Below are 12,010 nucleotides of genomic sequence, written 5' to 3' on the forward strand. Positions count from 1 at the left end.
CGAGTAGCCTCTCATTTAATTTATTTTCGTTGAGTTAAGATGAACTCGGATTTTGTATTTTAGTACTTATTTTTTAACTAAATAAGCTGCACATGATTAATAAGTTTCGAATTTCCTTTGATTCAGTGAATCTTTTGACAATTCTTTCAAAGCAGTAACTAAATTTTAGAAACGGTCTCTGAGCAGTTGTTCGACATTAAAAATAAAAATACGTGCGCTTAGTGGAAGACTGTGCGATCCACCCCACAAACATAGAATATGTGCCTAGCTTATGCAATAATTATCAGAAGTTTCCCCATTTTTTTATTCATACTAGGAGAGGGAATTCTGTCTCATCTCTCTCAACGATTACCTCTTATTCTAGCCAGCCCAGATGGCGGGAAGATTACAGCCTCATGTATGAGTATTACCGAACAGCAGAGCTATAAAACTCAGGGGCTACTTTCCCCTCCTTGTGCTAGCAATAGGCCTACAGCAATGTATCAGCTACAGTCTTCGAATTACCACCAAACTCTGTGTTATTTTCTACACAAATGCAGAGTTAGGGGCCGTAAAACAATGCAATCAAATAAAAACAAAATATGTATTGGCTCTCATAAGTCTGAGCGGCGTATTCTACATCGCCACATACCTGGTCAGTTGTGATTTGACCGAAAACGCAGTACATCCCTGTCTGGAAGAGGATTGGAGGTACCGTCAACAGCGCCTTCGTAGCCTTCGTTAGATTTCCGTCTCTCTGCAGCAACTATTCATAACAGAACATTTAACTATCCGCTACCTTTATAGCCAATGTATAATTCATGATTTTTATATTACTGTAACGATGTAATATATTTACGTATATATGTACATACTCAGTCTGACACACACACACGCACACACACAACACACAACACATACGCACGCTCATACACTAACTCAAAAATGCGTAAAACACGGCAGAACAATGATGGTAGACAGTGTGTGATATAAATTATTTCCAGGTAGTTAGTATGGCTATATATGTTCCCTCCCACAGTTCAAGTGGTCATTGCAAGTTGGACCTGCAGTCGGCAAAAATTTCAAGGTTGCAATGGCGAGATATTTAAAAATTCAAGATACTGCTGGTGATAAAATTAAAAAAGGGCATGATGGTAGCCGTACATGTACTGTTTGTGGATACTTTATAGACCAAGTTGATGGAACATTACTGTCTGATTATACTACCTTAAGAATAAACCACAACTAATCATTCTGATAAATTCCCAGCGTGAGTCCAAGGGTATTTGTATGAATTCAACATATAAGATGTGTGTCTGGAAGTTTGACACAATTAAGCACATTCGCATGTCCTATTTCGTACAATATTTTATAAATAAAACGAAATTCACAAGTTGTTTGTGTGTGTGTGCGTTTAATTGCGCAAGTGCCCATTGCGGTCTACAATTATTAGTCGCACCGTGTCCCTCAGTGGTTACCGGAACAGTCTCTTCAACATGCTCAATGAGGCCTCCGGCATACACACTGACAAGGGGAGGCCGCCAACTGTGAAATTCAGATTCGATTCATACTGCGCATAATAAAAGCTCATGGCCAGAGGTGTAATGTGGCAAAGCACCAAGATGCTCTTCTCAGCCGTTGTCGAGAAAATCGACAGTTAAAATAAACCGTTGCGGTGAAATACTCTCTACGATTAATAGTTTTCTACAGCGTCGTGGCGCAGCGGTAAGCGCTCGGGTTCGTAATCCGAAGGTGGCCGGATCGAATGTCGCGCCATGCAACCTTTTTTTTTTAGTATTTGTTTTTTGTAATTCAAATGTGTGTATACACACACACACACACACACACACACACACACATACATATATATATATATATATATATATATATATATATATATATATATATATATATATATATATATATATTGTAAGTAGGCTGTTTAGGTTTTTTTATTGGTAACGCCACCTGTGTATGAAAATCACTGGCTGTGCTGTGTGCAGTCTGTGGCTGCTTTCCATTGTTCTAATACTCGCCATTGTAGTGTTAGGCAGCTGGCTGTGAACAGCGCGTAGCGTTGCGCAGTTGGAGGTGAGCCGCCAGCAGTGGTGGATGTGGGGAGAGAGATGGCGGAGTTTTGAAATTTGTCATGCACTGCTATATTTATGTATGATGATATCAAGGTAAATACATTGTTTGTTCTCTATTAATATCTTTCATTTGCTAACTATCCCTATCAGTAGTTAGTGCCTTCCATAGTTTGAATCCTTTATTTAGCTAGCAGTGATGGCGCTTGCTGTATTGCAGTAGTGGGAGTAACCAAGATTTTTGTGAGGTAAGTGATTTGTGAAAAGTACAGGTTAATGTTAGTCAGGGCCATTCTCTTGTAGAGATTATTGAAAGTCAGATTGCGTTGCGCTAAAAATATTGTGCGTCAGTTTAAGCACAGTCTTGTATATAATTGTTCAAAGGGGACGTTTCAATATATATATATATATATATATATATATATATATATATATATATATAAAATTCCCGGTAATCAGTTGCAACAATTATGCATATAATAAGTTGTTGAAAGTCGTTTGTCATGAAAAAACTGGCGACTTCGAACATCATTATGTTTTCCGCAAACAAAGTTGTATTTCACAAATGTTATTAATTGTCTTCATAATGTTAACCACGTATAGTTAACGGAAGACGTAGAAACGATATGCCGAAACGAATACGTATAGCGTAAGTCAAACGTTCGAATTAGAATAGAAACCCCAAGAACACAAATTTGCTGTGGCAGGTATGAAATATAAACTCCGTTACTCGCTCGTTACACTTGAAGGACAGATGTAGAATGGGCCGAAACGAGCCGCCGCATAACAGCGTAGTTGCTTGCTGACTTCGAAAGAAGGTAGATGCGCTCCCTAGCGCAACTTATAACATCGTCGAAAATCAGTGCGGACGTGAGAGCTTTGGTACACCCTGTTAAACAAACGGAAAAATTGAGGCGGTACAATTGGAGAGCGATCCGCCTTCACCAACATGCATAAGCAATTCATTAATATATATTTGAATTACAAAAAACTAATAACAAAAAAATATTGCATGGCGCGAGATTCGATCCGGCGACCTTCGGATTACGAACCCAAGCGCTTATCGCTGCGCCACGACGCTGTAGAAAACTATTAATCGTAGAGAGTATTTCACCGCAACGGTTTATTTTAGCTGTCGATTATCTCGACAACGGCTGAGAAGTGCATCTTGGTGCTTTGCCACATTACACCTCTGGCCATGAGCTTTTATTATGCGCAGTATGAATCGAATCTGAATTTCACAATTGGCGGCCTCCCCTTGTGAGTGTAACTCGTGTTGCTTGCCGTCGCTTGCCGGCATCTTCGTAAGAGGTACTGTTATTAGCCATATCTTTGACCTGTCAACTTTCAATACCATCAATCCTTTTGCGTTGGCCTCCTCTTGGCACAGGGCACAGCAGGTATCCCAAAAATTGCATTTCGCCACAGTATCTCTTTTTCGGTTTCAGTGTACTTGTAGGTTAACAGATCGGTCCCCGTTGTGCAGTGTGTCTAGCCCTACCACTGATACGCCACTCACAGGAGACAAGATCGACATGAAGTGATAATACTTGAAGTAGCTTTGTATCTTTCGTACGTAATTGTCCGGATCTCTCGAAACACATCAACTGGCAGCAGCGTCGAGTCGTCCGATAGTAGTCACTGAGATTTTCAACTGCTTACGAACATCAGATAACTCATCCCGTGTTTCAGATCAGCATTCACAGTGGCACTGCATTGTGGCTTGTGGCTAGAACAATATTTCGCAAAACAGCAAGCAAATATCTTGAAACTAAGCGCGCACATTTTCTTTTAATTTCTGGATCTGTTAATTGAAAGTACTATTAACTCTCTTTAAGAACTGATATAGTTAATACCAAAACGATATTTCAGTGAAAGCAAGAGAAAAACCTGTGATAAAAGTAAGAAATCTCCTGAAACTTTTTGGTGTTATGGTATGTAGCGTTATTGTGTGGTAAATTTAGGCAGTATTTACTCCCTTTGAAAGGGAAACCTAATTATAACATGATATGTTAGTTGTAGTATGTGTTCCAATAACTAAATAACTAACACCGGTTTACTACGAAACAGGTTATGCACAACATTAGCAAATAACAAAAAGTTTTAAAAATATACGTACGCAAGCATCCTTCAATTGTCAGAAACGTGCCTTTCTTCACATAGTTGCAATGTGAAATTAGAGACGACTGTTTTCGAACGAGGATACTGTTGCTAAAAAGCACTACTTAATTTTACAGTTGATGATATATTGCGAGTGCAGTCAGGGACTGGCAAATGTTAGAAAACACAAAATGAGCATGATACACACAAGTAGAGACACAGTCAATGAAAGATTATACGAAATCTGCGCGGGAAGTAATATATTAGAATTAAGATTTACCATTGGCTCATAGATCTGGCACACATTTATCTCATACAAAGGAAAAATCTGATTTCAGCTTATATAAGATACTAAATCTTCGAGCTGGATGGACATCTTAAGTAGAATAATCAGTAACACCTGCAGTATTCAACACTCAATCGTTACTTTATCGGTGTCAAAATTATTTAAACTGCGAAACATCAACAAAGCACTGTTACTGTTACCAAATGAATCAGAATAGCAGCTTCGTAAAATGGAGTCCGAGTTTTCTTTGCGGAAAAGCGATATAACAACAAGTAATACAGTGATTTTCCTTACTTCACCATTATGAATACCTCTGTTCTGGTAAACATAATTATCTGCATAGCGAAAGCTCCATGAATAAAATTCTACGTGTATCACCATTTCCTACAACCACATAAAACATGTTAGCTACCAAATGGAGCCCAATGTGAGCCTACGCAGTTGATTGTAACTGAACCTTCAATAAGGTCAACTCTGTGAAAGTCTTACTAATAGTTGCATAACGAAGCCATCTATATACACAAAATCCCTTGCTTAATCAAAGTATTTGCAGATTATTATATTTTTCCTGAAATGACGAAACTTGTTAGAAAAATGCGAAATACATAGAAATCAAAAAAATACATAACAAAAACATTACATTAAACATCATAGTGGCATATTTAAGTTTCATTTCCTGTTCTGAATGTAAGGTAAGCTGACATTAATAAAAAGGAACATTTATCATCATCTCCGGTTTGGTCAGTAGACATTATCGATCAAGAAATTGATGTGATGAACACATGCTACCCTAAGATGAACCAGAGCGCATTTAGTGATTGGTTAATAGAATAGTAGAGTCGACTGCCATTCACAGCCAGTTCATTGAACGATCTTCGATGGACAGTCCATGCTCAGTAGGCCACTCGTCACTGGCCACCTCTGCCGTGTCATTCTAGGATGTCCGGCCACATCGTGTACAAAAACAGAACATCGCCTATGGCGCGAACTCCTGGCGCAAAAGGTTCGACAAGCTGGAAGTGGAGTGGGAAGGCTCGTTTCTAAGTGGAAGTCATCATTATGCTCAAAACATAAAAAGAGAGATACTCATTTCGAAATCGTATTATGTATCAACAGTCCTGAGCCTTCGAAAAAGTGAGATCCACTGAATGCTGTGACTCAGTAAAACAAAACCACCATAATTCGCTCATGGAAATAAATGTTATGCTAGAAACATACACCAGAGGTTAACGATGAAGAGCACCTCATATGTCACCGTGTGAGACAGAGACAGAGAGTTACACGACTTTCATCTGTGGAGCTTCGAGGATGAAAGTTATTGGTTAACCAACTAGAGAAAGTGGAGTCGGGTTTTGTAAGGAGCATTTTTGTAAGTCGGTGCTTGGAAGATCCGGAAAAGGGCCAATCGAAATTCAGTAAGAGAAGCAAAACGCAGCAATGCGAAGTTACCTTTTAATTAAGATTTGACCGGAACGTAATGCATCTAGGGGAGCTGCCACATTTTCTCGCTACGCCGCCGACTCAATCCGCCTGAACTGAAGTGCTCTGATTCGCACGTAGCCTCTTGCGAGGGTCCTTGGTTCCGCCGCTGAATGATTCTGCAGCAATTTCAGGCTCAATTTGGGGTGCTGTGACGGCATCGAGCCGCAAACGTGAGAAAACTTGTAGGGACATTAAAGTTATTTTACAGTAACCCAGCAGTTTCAGGCTTCTCTATGGAGAGTTGTATTTTAATACCAATTAACACTTTTCTTTCAACTCTTACCACAGGTGTGACATGTTCCCTTTTCTAGTAATATCTGTAACATCACGACAATCAGTGGAAATTAAATAACTTGAGGTCCTATCGGTATCTTTTCCCCTGACGGTCTATGTCAGACATGCCAAGATCCTATCACATTAATTTTGCACGGGTTGCCATTTGTTCTATCTATGGTTTTGTTGCAATAATATTAATGTTTCCACAGTTCACCATTTGCCTCTCAATCTTGTTATTGGAATAAATCAAAATAATTGTAATTCGTGTAACTTGCAGTAATTATAACTTTCCCCCGTCAAGTTATTTTGGAAGACACCCTTGAATTTTTGCAATGCCTCTGAGGTTCCCAATTCTCTCACCTGAAGTGTCACCTTACACATATTATCACGTCCCCGTGCAATAGATACAATGCTCCAACATTACATCCCCAAGATCGTGAACCTTCTAAGACGATTACCACGTAGTTGCAAAGGGAACGAACTTTGCACGACTTAGACGATTTACTTTCTTAGCATTACCTGAGCGAACGACATTTAGGAACCTTTTGTTGCACGGTGCTTTAAGAGAAACTCATATAAGCTGTCATCATGTGCACTACCAAGCATGCAAGGGATTGTTGTCAGTAAAGTAAATTACTTACACCAGTCGTGACAAACATATTGGAACATAAGTTCGCCATATTCATTAACAGAAGAATAGAGGTAGATGTGTTCATTGTTGTCTGCAACAGAGAGACCATCCTGCAACAAAATTACAAATTATCTAAGACTGTGCGTTTAACCACTCAGTGCAAGGCATTTGCATCAAACAGTAATTTTCCGCAATACGATACGACATACAGTGCATGTATTAAGATCGAATATTACTTCGGACAGACATACATGTCCGAAGGAACAGGAACTGCGGCGACTACAGTCGTTATGAAATACATGAAATGCATTCACAGTCGTGAATATGGACAACCGTCAGCTGCATAATAGACTGATGACAGTAACAATGTGTGTCGGATCGGGACTCGACGCCGGATTTGCCGCTTATCTCGAGGAGACGCCTTACTGTTTGGCTATCCGAGTATGACTCACAACCACATCCAATCTCCCAAGCATGCCGGAGTAGCCGAGCGGTTCTAGGCGCTACAGTCTGGAGCCGCGCGACCGCTGCGGTCGCAGGTTCGAATCCGCCTCGGACATGGATGTGTGTGATGATCTTAGGTTAGTCAGATTTAAGTAGTTCTAAGTTCTAGGGGACTGATTACCTCAGAAGTTAAGTCCCATAGTGCTCAGAGCCATTTGAACCATTTTTCAACCAAACTCCCATATGTCGTCAACCGTGTGACTACCGCCTATACTGGTTCATGCATTATGTATACTTCCATAAAGGAGAGGCATTTTACGTGAAAGTCATTTGCCCAGTGTCGCCGGATAAGTACAATACTGCAGTCCTGTGTTATTCCGAATAACGATGCAATGTTCCTTTGGACATGCATGGAAGTCCGAATGAACAAACACGCGGCTGAAAGCACAGAGCACGTTAACAATGTACCTGTCAAAGATTTCGGACCAATTCTGCTGAGCGATGCATCCCAGCTGCTCTTGTGCCTGACGGCAGGCCTTTGACACCCGTGTCACAACAGAGCTGGTCACAGCGACTATAAATGCTCGCCGCTCAGCCATTACCAGTAACTGCAGTACATCTGTTCCCTGGACATCCAACTGCAGATGCCACCGTGTCTGTCTCCGCGCTAGCTGTCAGTGCAACCCTGGCAAGCAGCATAATGAGGTACGCGCTGGTCTCTGAGTCACCGCTACTCCTGTTGGTTACAGGTCTTGAGCCAGTGACACCGAGGACAGGTCATCTCTAGAGTGTTTTTCCCCAGCTCTCTGGGCGACTACGAGAGTCGTGGGTTCAGCGCAGTGTGCCAGGCTGCCTGACCTACTGTTCGAGGATGCTGCTGCCCAACTAACCCTCAGCCGGACGGTGCCTTCCCTGCGCCAGCATGGCTGCTCTGCCGGCCACTACTCTTGCGTTCAGGCACAAACCTGCTGCATAATGTACACATCCACTGCCACGTGGCCAAGCGTGCCAATAGGAGACATGCTGATGTAACACTCAACTGGCTGCATGGCCCAACATGCTGTCGGTATGCCGACAACAATCTTTCGTACGGAATTCATGCCCAATAAATCTAGTTCATAATGGCCGGGCTCTGCTAACACTGCACTCACCATCCACAGGACTGGCAAACACAATCCTTGGTTCCTGCAAATGCTATTTCTGGCTAATAGTGTTGCCCCTGTCACCAGTATCATTACTACTGTTAGATGCTGATTTCTGCAGAGTATGTCGCTTGCGTAATATTAATGGCTAAAGAATCAGAAAAAAATACATCGACCGAGAAATATCACAACACCAACAAGGAGTTGTGTGACATAAACGAAACTTGGCAGGTACGAATTTTCTATCTATTCAGATTTCACGCCAGTCACATAAGAGTGGCACTAATAGCGCCGTTATAAGAATGAAAACAATGTCTGCTACAAGTAAACACTGTACCGATCGTGGACGTTAGTTATCTTTGAGATTAAACGTGGTGAGTTGATGTTGGTCGAGAATGCTTTTATGGCATCAAAGATGGCATTATCAACACGTCAGTGTTTAAACGAGGTCGTGTAATAGGGCTACGAGAAACTGGTTGTTCCTTCTGCGATATTGCAGAAGCACTTGGCAGAATTGTAGCAATTGTACATGATCACTGGCAAAGGTGGTCACGAGAATGTATGGCCGCAAGAGGACTGGGCTACGGAGGGTCACGTGGCCCTACCCATTAACGCGAGGGAATACGTCTTGTTCGGCGTATGGCTTTGGCGCATCGTATTGCATCTGTAGTAGCCACTGGAGCATCAGTTGGCATTACAGTAACACAACAAACTGTTACAAATCGTTTACTTCAAGGAGAGCTCGAATCCACACGTCCTTTAGCGTGGACGCAACTGACGCCAAATCACCGCGATTTGCGACTTCAGTGGTGTCACATGAGAGCTCACTGGAGGGCAGGATGGAGGTCTGTTGTGTTTTCCGATGAAAGACGCGTCTCCCTCTTTGCGACTGATTGTCGCGTGTTGGTTGGAAGGATGGGGTCTGCAGCATACCTGCCTACGGTCTAGACATACTGGACCTACACCTGGAGGTACAGTCTGGGGTGCGTATTCGTATGACAGCAGGAGCACTGACGTGGTTATCCCACGAGCACTGGCAGCACTATACGACAGACTGATGACCCGACTTGTGCTGCCATTGATGAACAGCGTTCCAGGGGGTCTTTTTCCAACAATTTGACGCTCGCCCATATACCGCTGTCGCAACCCCACATGTCCTACAGAGTTCCGACTGTGCATGTTTGCATCCATGCATTTAACATTCTTGTGGTTACGCCGATTATTAATGTGTCAACATTTCATATTTGCAATGGTTTATCTCGTGCTTACGTTAACCTGTGATCTTCAAAAGTTATTCCCTAAGCTTCGTTACTATACATTAATTGTTTTTGGTTTTTCGCCTTTTTTCTGTCACCGTATATAGTTCATTTGTATTCTACTGCTAACCTGAGAATTGTCTGATGATGAAGAATATTCTTCACTAATCTTGAGAACAGCTCTCCTGAAACGTTCTCTGAATTATTGTCTGCAGCTTGAGATGAACGACTGGTATAGAATTCGACTGACCGTTCTTTATCTCCAACTTCATATATGTGGTCATCCAAGGTTGCAGATTTCGAACGGAAAATACTGATTGTCGAAATACTCTGATTTAAGACTTCTATCTCAGCTGCAACCAACATCATAAGTCGAACGAAGAAAACGTCCAGACACAATGTAGCTTCCCCTGCTATCACCAGACAGAACGACTGCGTGACGTACAGCAATTCATACATCGGCGATGAGTGTATGTCTGCTGGTAACCAGATGGGTGTCGGTAGCTGTCGGTGGTTTTCCTGGTCTTCTTTCAGGACAACACTGGACAGCAGCGGAGAGGCCACCCAGAACATCAGTGAAGGCACAATCATGACCTGCAAAATATGGCAAAATTATAAACTCTGACATTTGCAATTAACATTCCTTTCCTTGTCGTGCACGAATGAATTTAAGTCACATGATGTGTAATGGCAATTAATTCGGAATTTATATAGTCGTGTTATTGCTTTCTTTGATACACTATTTAAGACTTGTAATTCCTTAGTTCATCATTATATAGCCATTAGAAATAGCAACTTCATTGTTTTTATTATTAAAGCTGGTTTTTCTGAAAAAGTTGTAATTGATATCTCATGCTATACCCTGCGCGCCATAGGTGGCGCTTCCCACATTGAGCTACATCATACTGTTTATCAGGAAACTAGTTGGTATCTATGATAAAATATTTATAAAAAGCCTACAAGAGCAAATGAAGGACCATATACTTATTAATACGACTGCCAAGAGTTAAAATGCTGTTGCATACGATCTTTAAAGTGGTCAAACATTAACAAATTCATATAACAAAGTTTGCATCACTATTTAAAGCATCAATCGGAAACGGGGCTATTATAAGCAAATATAGCTCCAGCTTACATTATACACTCTAACAGCTTCCAGGGCTAATTCTACAGGTGACCTCAGTCGTTGTACATTGACACACTACTAATGGTTGACGATAGTTCTACGAATAGCAGTGTAGTGCATAAGTGCGGTAACATGGCACAAGACAATGAAGGGCACAGTAACATTACTGTCTCAACACAAACTACTGTTATTATGTTAACAGTAGTATTACGTTAACAGTAGTTTGTATTGAGACAGTTTCCTTTTCATCTCATTCGGCACCACTATGAATACTTTGACCAGTAATGAGAATATTGAAGAGGAGGTAACCTTCCTAGAGAACACCTTGAAAAGTATCACTAGAAGACTAAGAAGTTGACCATGTTTCTTCGGAGAGACCTGTACACACAGTAGGTTAGTCAAAAGAAAATGACGTACTCCAGGCAAGTAGCTGCAAGGCAAGACTGCTTACCCACTGTAGTACTAAAAGCCAAAATAATTATTAGGGCCAGAACTGAACACTATGTTGTACAGTTAGATCAAACTGATTATCCAATAAGCTTGTTTTCAAGTTCTGATGTTACATAGATTGGTGTCTGTGTAAGTGATTTGCATTAAAGGTCAACATATTTACATCATCGTCGTGAGGTACATGAGACACGTTTTGTTCATAATGAACACATACAGTGTTTGCAATAATGCATGTAGGTACTTTAAACACAGAAGGTTCATACACGATATAAAGAATAACATACCGCCAGTACTCAGCATGAAATTACATTACATACACAATCGGACTGAAGTGTATAGGTTCCACTGTGATGGAAAAGTAATAACTTTCCTTTGAAAAATTACATTCAAACATGTTCGCTTATAAAGGTGATACGTTACACCTGAGGAACACTGTATAAAGCTTACATACTAAAAACACTCTTATAAAACTTACACTAAACATTAATCTATATTTAGAGAACTTATGAAGTGTTACATAACAGTAAAGATGTCGTTAAAACCTCTTATTCTTTCCTTAATTGCTGAAATGATGTTTGGCCAGTTCGTTTGTCTGTGGTAAATTTGTTTTTTACATTCCATATGAGAAGAAGAGTCTGTAAACACTTTAGAGAGCCTTGGCACCATTTGTTTTCATGTAAATGTTATAGCCTTTTTCCAGAAAATGTTTTTCCCGCAAATCGAGTAGGTCCCATTCATTTGTAATAAAGAG

At 40.9% G+C, this 12,010-nt stretch overlaps 1 protein-coding gene across 1 annotated transcript in view; it reads right to left on the minus strand.

Moving 5' to 3' along the window:
- The window catches only part of LOC126200194 (odorant receptor 2a-like), a 69,999-nt gene that overhangs the window by 5,185 nt on the left and 52,804 nt on the right, over positions 1-12,010 (minus strand). The window contains exons 4-6 of the mRNA XM_049936691.1: positions 9,814-10,277; positions 6,852-6,951; positions 632-745 (exon numbers count right to left, since the gene is read on the minus strand). Coding sequence (XP_049792648.1) covers positions 632-745; positions 6,852-6,951; positions 9,814-10,277 — 678 coding nt within the window. The remainder of the gene's footprint in view (positions 1-631; positions 746-6,851; positions 6,952-9,813; positions 10,278-12,010) is intronic.

Source organism: Schistocerca nitens, chromosome 1 (genome assembly GCF_023898315.1).
Source record: "Schistocerca nitens isolate TAMUIC-IGC-003100 chromosome 1, iqSchNite1.1, whole genome shotgun sequence".
NCBI classification, from domain to species: domain Eukaryota; kingdom Metazoa; phylum Arthropoda; class Insecta; order Orthoptera; family Acrididae; genus Schistocerca; species Schistocerca nitens.